The sequence below is a fragment of the Zingiber officinale genome, chromosome 4B (genome assembly GCF_018446385.1).
Source record: "Zingiber officinale cultivar Zhangliang chromosome 4B, Zo_v1.1, whole genome shotgun sequence".
Taxonomy (NCBI): Eukaryota; Viridiplantae; Streptophyta; class Magnoliopsida; order Zingiberales; family Zingiberaceae; genus Zingiber; species Zingiber officinale.
Genome location: NC_055993.1, coordinates 35,008,340 through 35,022,460, shown reverse-complemented (window position 1 = coordinate 35,022,460; position 14,121 = coordinate 35,008,340). Strand labels below are relative to the sequence as shown.

At 35.1% G+C, this 14,121-nt stretch overlaps 1 protein-coding gene across 1 annotated transcript; it reads right to left on the bottom strand.

The window, feature by feature from the left end:
• Nucleotides 1-1,339: 1,339 nt before the first annotated feature.
• On the bottom strand, nt 1,340-11,233 carry LOC121974943 (QWRF motif-containing protein 2-like). The gene is made up of 7 exons (XM_042526236.1): nt 9,863-11,233; nt 7,050-7,169; nt 5,276-5,392; nt 5,100-5,189; nt 1,863-1,970; nt 1,609-1,787; nt 1,340-1,520 (listed from the first exon to the last, which is right to left on the bottom strand). Exons 1-6 carry the CDS (start codon nt 11,153-11,155, stop codon nt 1,719-1,721), a joined length of 1,797 nt encoding a protein of 598 aa, XP_042382170.1. The 5' UTR covers nt 11,156-11,233; the 3' UTR covers nt 1,340-1,520; nt 1,609-1,718.
• Nucleotides 11,234-14,121: the final 2,888 nt, after the last annotated feature.

Sequence of the window (14,121 nt, the reverse complement as noted above, 5' to 3'; positions counted from 1 at the left end):
TAGGAGCAGAATCGGAACAGGATCGGTGGAAGTTTTGAAATGTCATAACTTTTGACTCGGATTGAACCACGGACCCTATAATATATCAAATCAAAGCTCGTTCAGAGATCTTTAATAAATTTCAAAGTTTATCCTTAACCATGCTATTTCAAACCCAAAAAATATCATTTAAATCCTTTTCGAATGTCTAGAAGATTTTATCTTTTTTTTTATTATCTTTTTTCATCTTATTAGGATTTTAAATTAGTTAAACATATGTTTAATTATTTTTGAGTTAGTTTTTTATCAATAATATTCTGTCATTTCTTTTCCCCAAAATAATCAGTTTTTGGATGTCTATTGTCTAGTATTGTGTGACATCAACCAGTCTTTAGAAGATTATTTCCGGCGTTCATATTTGAATCAAAGGATTCAATAGCTTCTGTTATATACGTCAGTTGCTTTGTTGGTCTTTAAACTTAATTATCTTATAAATCAAGAAAATATTTTTGACATTGAATGTGTTATTATTATTGTGTTAATAGAAATTTTATATTATTTCATTTTATTATATGAAAATATAAATATTATTACTATGCGAGAATGATAGTTGAATTACAAGTTAATTTAAATTTGTACATGTAATAATGTAATTTGAGATGTTGAGTGTAAATGATTGCATATATATACAAAATTAGTTATTTATTTATATGTAAATAAATTTTTTTAGGTATTTTTCTAATTATTAATCATGTATGATAAGATTTTAAGGATTTTTGATAGGATCGTACAATTCTACAATCCGATCTTGACCTTAAATCGATTCTGCGTAGGATCGCGATTCTACAAACTATGCTCCCACCTGTTAACAGGTGGAGGTCATTACTTCCCACTAATCCCCTTGTCCTGGTCCAAGAGCATACCAAGACAAGGGGACCAGAGGACCCTATCCTAGTGGCTATAGTATATTATACTATGGTAATAACTCTATTTCGTACTAGTCAACTCAATCTTACCCCGAGGCTATAGTATACTATACTAGCACATAGTCTAGTTGACTTAGAAACCTTTTAGTAAGTAGCATAGCTAATTATGTTTTTTTTACCATTCTGTGTCATTTCGACTTCTTAACAATCTAATTCATACGTTAATGATTTTATATTATTTTGAATATTAATACATTTTAGTGACTTAAGACCTATTAAAATTAAAGCCTGACACATAGTAGCATCTATAATTAAATCTATAAAATTAAAATTTGTTCTTGGAATCACTAAACTAGAAATCATACTAACAAGAAAACTCTGGCAGAAGTCTCTCTTCTTTGTTTAGCTGAATTTCTTTTTTTTTTAAAAAAAAATATTTCCAACATCTTTTTACCATGCAATCAATCTACAACTGTTGAATATGAGGATGTCTCAAATGAACATGGATGCAATTTCTTTGCATCAAATAAGAGGAAAAAAATGGCACTAGAGTACATGTACACATACACTTGGGTTAGCCTAACAAAACATGTCCTGTGTGCAGCAACACCATCCCTGCGAGAAAGACAAAAAAAAAATGATAAATCTGGTTGAGATGGGCACAAGAATATAGGAATCGAGGTTATTATAAAGATGAACATACTGAATAGAGCTTGCTTCAGTGCAAAACCACTGTCGTCGTCATGAACTCTCGTATGATCTCAAGTTAGAGACTGGTTTGAGTTAGTGATCATTGAAGACACAGAATCTATTCTAAATTTGCATATGGCTGGATTTTGGTAGTAGCTGCATTATATGACTGTGTAGGCTACATTGAGCAACCTGTTGCACAATGTGTTTACAAGAATTGCATTTTAGATCTCAGACAGCAGATGGCTGGAATGATAGAGCACTTACCTGCATAGCTGCGATGGCAGACAAGAGATCTTTCGATTGGTTGAGCAAGGAGCGTTCTTCAACAGCCACTTTAGCTATTTCAGAGATGATGGACTTTGGCCCTTCTACCTGTAGATACACAAGCTTCAATGACAAATAAGATATACCAAAAGTGCTCGTATCTATTTGATATCTGCTAGGTATTTGCCGCATTATTGTTACAATTGTACCTATCACAAGGTTCTGAAACATGGTAAAATGAAACTTAAACAATATAATATGACAAAAGTTATGCTTCGATAATTGGGTTCATTCCACCAATCATACAATGGAATTATTTCAAAGAATTAACCAACAATGATAGTCATTTCAGTATTTATGTCAAGGATATGACTCTTGAGAATTATGGTATAAAAAAAAAATACTACTGAAAATTAAATGGAAACTATCCGTTCCATGAGTCAGAAGATGCAGAGTTGGAAGTCTTTGAACACCATTTTCGATCAAAATAATGTCTAGGGTCATGATGGTATACAAGCCTACACGGAATGCCAAAACTCTAGATCTGATTGAATATACATCGTATCAATCAGGAGTGATTTGGAGTGCATAATAAGATTGATTGAACAAAGACAACCCTTTAAATGATTCAAGGTATGTTTTTATATTACAAGTGGGGTCAGAAAACTGTGGATATTCCTAAAACTAGTAACAAAAAGTTAATTAATATCCCAAGAGAAATTTAGCACAAGGATAGAAATATCCAGCTATGTTACTCATTTTCCTATTTTGAGTTTGTGGTTTTCGTTACTCAACAATGGTCAGGAAGAGGATCATCACATTTTAAGAAGGGATCCTATTCCTGACCTCATATTCTTTGACTTTAAGTGGTAGGGCAAGTATGTGAATTTAAAAACTACAAAAACTATTCAAAACCATAAACTCAAAATTATTCATAGGAGTATGTATTAAAAAAATTGGATCCGCCATCTCAACGACCCCTTTAGAGCCGACCCTATAAATATGGAGGGAGGTAAATTCAGATACATAGGTGGGAGGCGCATGATGGGGTGAATTCTAGGTCGTGAGTTCTTGCGAAATTCTACCCCTTGGTTGTTACATCAAAAATGTCATACATCCACCATCTGTGCTATGCCCTTGGGGCTAAGAGTATGTATCAAAAGTTATTATGTAAAAGGGCAACTCGGTGCACGAAGCTCCCGCCATGCGGAGCCCCGGGGAAGGATCCATTATACGCAGCCTTACCTTACTTTTTGCAAGAGGCTGTTTCCAGGATTCGAATCCGTGACCTTTAAAAAGAACAGTAACAAAAAATCAATGAAGAATCATATGTAACATCATTCTAATACCTAGTATAGAGAGATAATAAGGTTTTTATTATGATAGAAAGACTCTTTTTACTTGGACTTGGGTACAAGCATTCAACATGCAAGTGTGAGTCCAATTTCTTACATAACTATTTTAACAAAATATTTCCACATTATCAATAGTAGGTAAATGAAGAGTCCAAATATCAAAAAATTATTATAAGAATCTTATCACATATATATAATTTTAGGAAATAAAGTAAATGTTTGCCTAATACGATTTAATCCAGAGGAACTTTGGTTGACTTTCCCCTAAATTTTTTTTATATCATCAAATTTTTAATAATGAAAATTTTGATTAAATCGTTTAATTGCCCCTCATAGGAAATATTATGGCATATTAGAAAATAATCAATAGTGATTCTTATTAATGCATATTGGGTGCATATTAGATGGGGTTCAATCTATGATTTTAGGAAAGTAAAACTAATGGTATATGTTTGAAACCCTAAAAATTTAAGTGGCCAAAGTTCCACAAGGGTTTCTTAACATGATTCAATTTACTTACTTTTGTTTTTTGATAATCCAAGTATCCAACTCTTCGAACCAACTAATATTGAAGGTGATTAGCCCGGTCTCACAGAAGTTTCCCACCGGCCACCAACGTAAATCCAGAAGTGTGAACGGCTCGTCGCTTAGCAGCTAGCGTTCCAGGGTTATCTTCCCACCAGAGGAAATTAATTCTGTGGTGTGTCGCAGCTAGGAATTGACCCATGGATGTCTGGTTAACTGTGGAAGTGATTTACCCTTGCATTGTGGCATGGGGGACAATTCAATTTCCTTACCACAAACAATACCTAACTAGTTATTGAGATGCATTGCTTATACACTATATTAATCATGATGATGGACTGGAGAAGTCAAATTTTTGGATAATACCATATTGTGCAGTTAGAACAGAATTAAAATAAAAAGGTAACGACCCATTCCATCATTTGTTTGATTGTAATAATAAAACAATATAACTAGTAGAATAATTCATTGTAGTTTGACGCATTTGTTTGGCCAGTCTATCATGCATTGTTTGCTATGTCTGATCTACCTCATTTGCATGGCACATTTGGTTTAGTCGGTCCATTCAACATGCTTGACTTAATCGGTCTGCTTAGCTCAGGCAACCAACTCAATCAAACTAATATGCCTAGTCAATGCAACCTGACCAATCCACCTAGCCCAACCAATACGTTTGACCCCTTGTTGGCTCCTGGCCAGTCAAGCGTGTTATGATCCCAACCCACCGACTTTGACCTTCCTTCATTGCCCAACTTTCGGCACCGGTCCATCCTACTCATCTAACTTACAGGGTTTACTCACTTTATTAATTTTTTAAATGATAACCTGATTACTATTTTTTAAAATGAAGTTTTCCGCCTCTTAAACTATGCAATTGGTAGAATACAATGAGTCGTTCCTTACTTCCTTGGAATGGGTCATTGCACCTCAAATTGACCATCCAAACATTAGAATGGAATCATAGAGATAATGAACCATCCCCTTTCCATTGCATTCCACCCTACCAAAAGCTCCGATAAAGTGAGTTCAAAAGTAAACTGCTTTTCAAAATAACATAAAGCAGTTTCTTTGTAACAAGAAAGACCAATGATGTATACCAGTATTAACAGTATAGACAGTAAGCAGGAAAGTAATTTCCACCGTAATTATAAAAGCAAATTTATGTTAATACAATTTTATTTTTCAGTTACTTTTTAAGCTTGCTGCTAATTAAAAGGTGAAGCGCTAAACTAGTAAAGAGGAGATGGTGAGAGAAATCAAAATAAATAGCAGATTGCTAGAAAATCAATTGGAGAGAAATTATATGAAAAATTATAGGGCAGGCAAGTAAAATATGGCAAGTTAGTAGTTCCATCACCATTGACAACATAGAGCATACAGAGGATCCTATTGCTTGCATTACTTCTGCTGCTGAACCAACAGCATGTTTCAGATCCTGGATATATGCCTGCATGCATAAAATAAATCTGCATGACTTAGAAAGTTGGGTAGAGTACCATTCATTTGGCAGTATTGCTAATGCTGGAAACAAACCTTTGCACCATGAACTATAGGAAGACGGACTGTCGTAGCTTTTAGGGCTTCCACAACACCATGTAATGAGTTTGAATGCTCAGTATCCATCAGAGACCATTCATCCAGATAGGTTATCTGTGTCATCAAATTTCAAAATTCAATATATCTGATATAGGTTATCCATGCAAATCTTTAACCAAATCATTCTCACAGAAGCGATTTTTTAATGTGTCAGAGACATTGAAAACCATCCAACCACTGAGCCTACCACTCTTTCAGTCTATGTGACAATTACATCAGAAAGCATTTCCATAAGACAAAAAGGCATCTGTTTTTGCAGTTTCAATCATAGAAATTGCAGATATAAAATTTGTACTAGATATAAGATAACATGCAAAGATGTACAGCCAATGTCGTAAATCATTTTCATTTCATACATTTCCCTTGATAATGTGACAGATTAGGAAAATGATATCACAAATTGTTTGTTTTTTATTTGGAAGAAATATTTATACCATTTGAAGTAAATATCTCCTAGTTGAAAGAGAGATTATGCCCCGCAATTGCATCAACTTCTAACGCATTTAACTTGTTAAGAATTTAAGATCATTCCTGCATGACTACAACTTTGGTTTTCAGCAGTTGTAAAAAAAATCCTTTATGGTGCCAGTATAGCTAGTTCATGTTGGTAAATGTATGTACTTATATGAATAAACACGTTTGTCAAAAACTAAAATGTTAAACAGGATATTCTGTAACATAAAATGCTACAGTCCAAGCTTTTATTTTGACAAAGGTATGAACACTACTATATGCTTAGTTCTCTGCTTACGCTGAACATAAATGCATGTATCAACAATCCATCATTAATAGGTAATTCAGGAAAAAATTGCTAAAATGATCAACTAAACTTGTCACAAGTTACACAAGAGTAAATGCTAGGGGTGAGCAGTCAACCCGCCAAACCGACCAACCCGCTTATACCGACCCGAACCGAACCGAAAAAAAAACCGCCGGATATAGGGCCGAATGTAGGGTCTTGATATTGCATTATCCGATCTAGTAGGGCCGGATAGTTTTTTATCCTAATAACCGAATCAACCCGATCTGCGATCACCCCTACTTGTAGCAACTACTGTCGATAAGTTCCTACACGTTGTAGTAGTTACTGCCGATAAGCTGCTACACGTTGTAACAGCTACTGGTGATTAGCTGCTACAACGTGTAATGAATAATGTCTATTATCATTTTAAACTATTTCTTTTGTTTTATATTTATATTTTATATTTCATTGGATATAGGGTCGGATATCCAAATAACTGACAATCCGTCGGATATATGATACATAATAACCGTTGGATATAGGACCGGATGTAGGTCCTGATATTGTATTATCTGATCTAGTAGGGTCGGATAGTTTTTTATCCTAATAACCGAACCAACCTAATTCGCGATCACCCCTAGTAAATGCTTAGATAATTTTCCTTCAGGCACATATTTACCCCGGTAAACATTTTGGTAGAATTTTACAGAGCACAATCAAATACCATATCTAGGTGTGGACTATGATTATTTAAGGAAACAAAGTGGTGGAAATAGGATGCTAAACGTATTTATCTAGCTAATTTCAAATTTTACCAAGTAATGCAACAAATAAGAACCCATGATTAAATTCAAGAACAGATAAACAAATAAAAAAAGATACTTATTTAAGCAATTAATTATCATTTATCTATTTATCAGAAAAAATGATTTAAATGAATTGAAAATAAGGGAATGGAAAACAACTTACTTGCCCCTCAAGTACAGACGTGAGCTTCAAATTATCCATCATAATATGTAGCTTGGACCTCTTGAAAGAGACAGAATCACGCAAATTTGAGGTTGTAATACATGCATCGTATATATTTTTCTACTCCAAATAAAAAAAAAAAAATCATTAGCAGGACTGCACATGAGCCCTAACAATGAAGCATAGAATAGTAAAACCAAGCAAAAAAGAAAGAAAAATAATATTATCCTCTACACTGAGAGAGCAAATACTATCCTCCTCAATTGTCTAAATTTTTGCTGTCTTTACTTGACAAAAATTTGTAAATTGGTCAAAAGCCATAAGGGTTAAAACTACATGGTCAACTTAATTAAATCATTACATCCCTGACAACTGAACTTATATGAAAAATGTTATTCAAAATGAATACTGTTTTTGATATTTCTTTTTGTTGGATATTGAGTCTTAAAACGACCAATACGATTTTGCAACAAAAAATTGAAGTGCCATCAATCGATGAAAGTCAGAATTGACTTCTAAATCGAAATCTACGTTTCACGTAAGACAATTAATTTGCTCAAAATTGATTACAGGTGAATGAGAAATTAATTGTTTAAAGTTAAGCCCAAAATAGCGTTAAGGAAGTAGATGGGGAATAGTCCCACATCTGAAAATTCTAAGAGTGACTGCTTCCTTATAAGTACTGCTGTGTTAATGGAGTTAGCACAAAAAGCACAGGTGCTCTCTTCCCATAGGCGAGCCTGTCGCCCGTACACGCGTACGCGCGCAATGGACGCTTTAGCATTGAGGAGCTTAAATTTATGCTTATGATGACATGACACTTGGATGACGTGTCATGTGCCTATGTGGGTTAATCTGGCGGTTGAGATTAAAAGACGATATGAAGGGTTACAACCCTTCAGATCTGAAGGTTCAGATCAAGGGCTATCTGAAAGGATACAACCCTCTAGATTAAACAACTCAGATGAATCCTCACCAAGAGGTACCTCACCTCTTTTTCTCTATAAATAGAACCCTCCAGATGTTGGAAAAAAAAACATAGAAAAACAGTATAAGAGAAAAGAAAATCAATTCATTCATCCCAACTTCTACATTCGGAGTCCAAAAAGCCTATGAGAAGGTTCGTCGGTCTCGAAATTTGAAGTGCTGCTATTTCGAGATAACATCGTTGTATCTTGGGAAACGAATTGCTGCTATCCGTAAGCACCTGTAGCAAAGCAATATCGTTTTACGAAGATAGTGTTGAACACTAGCCTCGACAATATATCCAATATCAGTTTGCATCCTCTCGGCGGCAATCCTTAGCAGTGTCGATAGTCGTAAAGTGACTACAAGCATGAGCTCGTTCAAGACCTAACACTTTTTTCAATTGAAATTCTCATATGCTATTCTTATGTCATTGGCACATGTTGTGAATTTTATTATTTTTGGCATTGTTAGCACTATGAAGAGAAAGTAATTAGTTAAATCTAAAATGATATTTGGTTAGTTGGATTAATGAAGGTTATTTGAAGGGGCAGTCTAGATGTTAATCTTTTTTTTTCTCCTCTTTCTTCATATCTTTTGCTTATATTTCTGGTAGATTATTGATGCAAAGAAATTTTATTGCATTCTATCTTAATCCTCTTATGTCTTGTAATGAATTGATGTTAACAGAAAGGACCATGAAAGTAATATAGAAGCTGGTTGAACTCTAGTATCCCCTTAACAAATATCTAGGAATCTATATCAACTAGTAAGACATTTCTCCATAACTGCAACTGATCTAATTGGCAAAAGCAATTCATTTTTTAGTAGAATAGTGAAACTAAAGTAAGAACAAGCCCTGGAATAACTAGGAAAGAAAGTGTCTACAAGAATAGGCATTAAATTAGTATTGAATTTACCTAGTCTGATCGCCAAAGTTGTAGGTTAGTTGTTTTGGAGTCTATAAATACATAGGTTTTACTTCTTGATCACAATAAGCTACCTAAACTCTAACTTGGTTAAACCTACCCCTCCTACCTTTCATTTTTAGCCCCCCGTGCCTCTCACTAGGCAAGCCTTCCCCTTCAATTCATATTAAACCCCTATCAAAATCATCCCTCCCATCTCTCACATGAATCCCCCTTTCCCATCCTCATCATTCTCTTTCACCAAAGTTCTCGCGTGGCCTCTTTCTCCTCGCACAAGGTCCCCCCCATATTCTCCGATTATAATAATTAAATAGCAATTGGATTATAGTTTTAGAGAACAAGCTATAAAAGTAATAATCATTACTTGATAGAATATGGTGATGGTGGTAGAACAACACTTATTCGTTTGATATATAATCATAACAGTTAGATTGATGGAATATGGCCTTTGTTAATGCATGTTTGAACCAACAGGCTTGGAACAAGATAAGTAGGGAATTGAGATTTAAAATCTTGATATTGGTACTCTAAAGAATGTGTTAGGTTTCCAAGAGACTGATAATTTAAAGGCCTAATTCAATAAAGAGTATGTTTATTTAGCTATTCAACATATCCATAGAATTATAAAAAAGCAAATCTTGTATTAATCATTTTGGAATACGCTGCTTTTATCTTGACTTCCTGTTTCTCAATCCAGTTCCCCACCTCCTTCCTTCCTCTTCTCTAATTGACTTCTACTTACTTTTTCCTAAACTCCTCTCTCGATTCTCCTTTCCTGTAAAGTTCTAAACAATATAGTGCTTGAAAATTCAATTAAAAGATTAAGATTTTCAACTAGACAGCTAAAATAGCAAATCTTTAGGATACCAAATAACAAAGTACAAAGATAAGCTAGGAAGGGACAATGCAACACATTACCTCTGCAGTAACCTTCTTTGACAGCAACGTTGCAGTGATTTTTGCATTAACAAACCTCCATTGGACGTATCGGTTATCAAGCAGCCTCAGCATGTGAGCTTTTTCAATACGGTTCTCACCTTTCTTAGATCTCCTCACTTCAACAGCAAAGCTGATGATTGAAGGCGCATTTGCCGGCTGATCACTTGGAAATACAGTCACATTTGTCCCACTCCTTACGCGGCTAGCCATCCCCCTGGATGGAGTGGCCATGTAATTAGAAAGGGAAGGGGATCTAATGAGTCGATGGAATGGTGAAGGGTTGGTGACTGATAATTTCCTCATTAAACCTAGCTCGGATTGGAGTGTCGAACTAGAGCTAGGAGGAGGCAAGAAGAGGCCCGAGTTCGGCAACCTAAGCTGCCTGCTACTCGTCTGCTGCGAAAACCTCGCTGGCACGCTTTTCCCTAGAGGTGCCACCTCCACAGGGGGAATGCCAAGCTGCGGCGCCCCAAAATTTCCCTCAGACGACATGTTGCCATTATCGGATAAGGCGGAGAGGTCGGCCCCGTCAACAGGTGACCTCTGATTGCCATCGCCGAACACCATCGGCTCTCGCAGTGACTGGACCTTGACCAAGATCGGGTGGCTCCGACTGGACGGGCAATCCAAGGTGCGCATCAACGGATTCGACGCTCGGGCCATTGCGCCAGGCCATCGAGGCCGTTTTACCAATGGCCTCGAGTTCTCCGAATGGTTTCCATCCCTCGCAGGCGTCACGGCGACTTCACCAGCAAGCCGACGCTCCGGACTGGGTTTGCTCAACAGGATGAAGGAAGTGTTCTTCGGGTGGTTGGGCTTGTAGAAGAAGGGTTCCCCCTGGAACGAGACCGAAAGGCTCCGAGTCTGCGAATATTGTACTCGGGCGGACGCCGAATTTTCGGCCTGGGAATCGGTCCGGGGCGTCAAAGGGTTAACGCGACGGACGGACTGGGATCGCTTCTCTACGGATTCCCGATTCAATGCCGGCGACACCGAGCACCTCTGCGCCACGGTAGGCGAGGGGAAGAGCACCGAACTGGAGGAGGACCAGGAGGAAGGGGCGACGGTGGCAGTGGAGTGGGAGGTAGGCGACGGGGCGAGGTACCGAGAGGAGACATCCTTGGAACGAGGCCTCTTCGTAGCGGCGTTGTCCTTCTTAACGGAGGGGGCGAGCGGCGACTCGTCGTGATGCGGCGGAGGATTCTCGGAGTTCGAGCGGTAATTTCCGGTGGAAGTGGCGGAGGAGGAGGAGGCCAGGAAGGCGGTCATCATGGAATGGATCTCGCCGGAGCTACCTCGATCGATTCCTTCGGATGATGACGTAAGCAAACTCGCGAGCCCTGAGGATCGCGCGGGTAAAGGAACGAGTGCGAGATTTTCACAAGGAAAGGGGAGATATAAATAGTTTTTAAAAAACAAAAAAAAAATCGCTCCACATCTATTTTTGTTTTTGAAGTTCCTTTATAACAAACAGTGTATGAATATTTACCAAAATATATTTTATAATTCTTAAAATTTTAAACTTTTATATTATTTGTAATAATCAGAAAACTTCCATTTTGCCAAGTTGTTAAAATAATTTTAATTAAGACTGTAGTAATTTTAACTAAACTATTATAATTATATTATTTTAAGGAAGAAAAATATTTTGGGACGAAAAATTAAAATAGGGCACTCATTTTAATATTTTTCAAACATAAAAAGCTCCTTTTGATATTTATGAATTATATATATATATAACTATCAAAATTATTTTATATATATATATATATCAAAATTCGAAAAATAATTTGAAGGCCAAAACATTGAGCTTTAATTCCAAAAGGACCACCTTAATAGTCATTGAATATTGGAGCGTTTTACAATTAATGAGAACGGTTGACAATTTGACTGGAAACAAGAAGAGGGATGAAAGAGGCTCTGTGAATGAAAATTTGGTTCGCAGATTATTATTGAAAATTTTAATTATCTATTTATTTAAGATTACGTAGTGGGTATGCACATCATCTCAAATAATTGGAAGATATAACTTAAAATATGATTATCTTAAAGTATGAGATTTTACATAATTCTGAGTTTAAAAAAATCTTTTTTTTCTCTCTAAATGAGTATTTAAAATATTTGAACTAAATAATATTAAATTATATTTTATTCTCCATAATTTTAATTTTGTGATTATCTAATAATCATATACCTAAGATTATACATGATAACTTGAACCAAACGTACCCTAAGAATTTTTTTTAGGATATATTTTTTTTCTCTATCATGTATTTTTCCACTCGGTAGTCTACTCATGACGATGTTCAAGTACTCTCTCACTTTGTCATAAACAATCAGTGTAAGATTATGATTATTATTCCACTGTAGTATTATGGGAAATAGACTACCAATGTAACCTCAAAGTACTATCGAAGGGAGACGAATCTATTTTTAAAAAATGCAGTCCTTAGTATTGCTTTCCCAAATAGGTAGTGCCCCATTCGGGGTTGGCCGAAATGATAATCGGGCACGCAACTTTTCAACTCACTATTATCTTCCCGACTCAACACTTGGCGTATGACTCCACTCGTCAAACTCGGGCATTCAGCTGAGTTGGCAACTCACTTGGGTGACTCAGCAGCTCGGGCATTCCATTGAGTCGGGAACCCATTTGAGCAACTTGGCATTCAGACGACTCGACACTCAACTTCCCACTCGAACTTGGACCTAGTGACATTTAAGAACCCTCGATGTACAGCCAATGACATCCCATTCATACTCGAATAGCCCTACAATTCAGCCTAACTTTCTAGGCTTGAATACAGAACATCTCCTATATCTCCAATCAGGATTGTCTAGTAAGAATTTCTCAAATTGTCCATAAGTTTAAGGGGTATATTCAATCAAGAGTTTTAACTATTTTCATTAATTTTTTCTAGTGATAGATTTTTATAGAGTTGATATATTTTTATTAACTTTTATAGAATTGCACAGAGTTGTGAAAAAAATTTCACGAAATTCTATATTTTTTTTACAAAACTTTTATAGACATTTTAAATTTTTCATAGAAACTTATAGATTTTATAATTTAATAATATTTTACAAGTTATTATCTAACACTCCCGTCAAATATTAGCCAAGAAGAAAACGATTATTCTCCTATGTTTTTTTAATTTGAAAATTATAAAAAAACTATTTGAAAAAAAAATAAAAGTAAATTTCTCCATAATTATTTTTGTCCTTATGTTTTAAATTACACACATTTTAATACTCTTTTGACTGCATGAACAAATATATAAATGAGTCATATTTAAAAACATGTAGACCAGCCACAACGCCCTCTATAGCACCTTCTCATAAATGTCGCTGAGATAACACTACGTGAAAAAAAAATCGGGTATCCCATAGCGCACACTAAGAATTTATCCAATTAAAAGATCAATTTTTACTATAACACATAAATAAAATATGTACATACAAATCTACAATCACATAATACTCAAGCAGCAGATTCAAAAAAAATAATATAAAAGCACCACGATTTCTCCTAGACTAACTAAAATAATAAAGTCAAACGATGTAATTCCTATAGATGTTCACTTGTCTGTGAGAGAGAGATTGAAGAAGAGACAAGGAAACGGAAAGAGAACGCTTGAGTAGCAGATGTAGCTTGGATTCAATGGTGGAGGAGGTCGGTCTAGGAGCAAGAAAAAGGTAGAACTATGGAGAAAAGAAAACAAAGAGATGACGAATATCGAAAAGAGAGAGACGTATTGGGTTAAAAATATATAAAAATCTCAATAGATGATTCTTTCTTTTATTTTTTAAAGTTTATCAAGAGTTTAAAGTTTATATCCAAAGAATTAAAAAAATAATTCATGAAAATTCATAAAAGTTTGGATACCAAAAATTTTCATGGAATTTTTAAAAGTCAAGTTTCAATACCATATTTTTTAAAACTTTATAAAAATCTAATTTAAATACTACTAAATTTTCTAAATTTTGGAGTTTATAAAAATTTAGGTCGACTATACTTTTAATATCCATAATAAGTTATTGAAAGTAATTAAAAATAATTGTTCAATTCAACACTGACTTTATTAATTTATTTTATAAATTTAATAAAAAAAATATCTAGAAATCATTCATTAATATCATTCATAAAAGAAATCATAATCTTTACTTAAAAATATTAAGGAATTGAAATATTAAATTATAATTATGTTATGCTCCGGATCAAATTTCCGGACCTGTCT

Coding starts and splice junctions, on each gene's coding strand:
- LOC121974943 (XM_042526236.1), bottom strand. CDS start 11,155: ATGATGACCGCCTTCCTGGCCTCCTCCTCCTCCGCCACTTCCACCGGA. Junction 7,170..9,862: donor CAAAGAAGGTTACTGCAGAG/GTAATGTGTTGC, acceptor TATTTGGAGTAG/AAAAATATATACGATGCATG. Junction 5,393..7,049: donor CGTCTGTACTTGAGGGGCAA/GTAAGTTGTTTT, acceptor TTGATGACACAG/ATAACCTATCTGGATGAATG.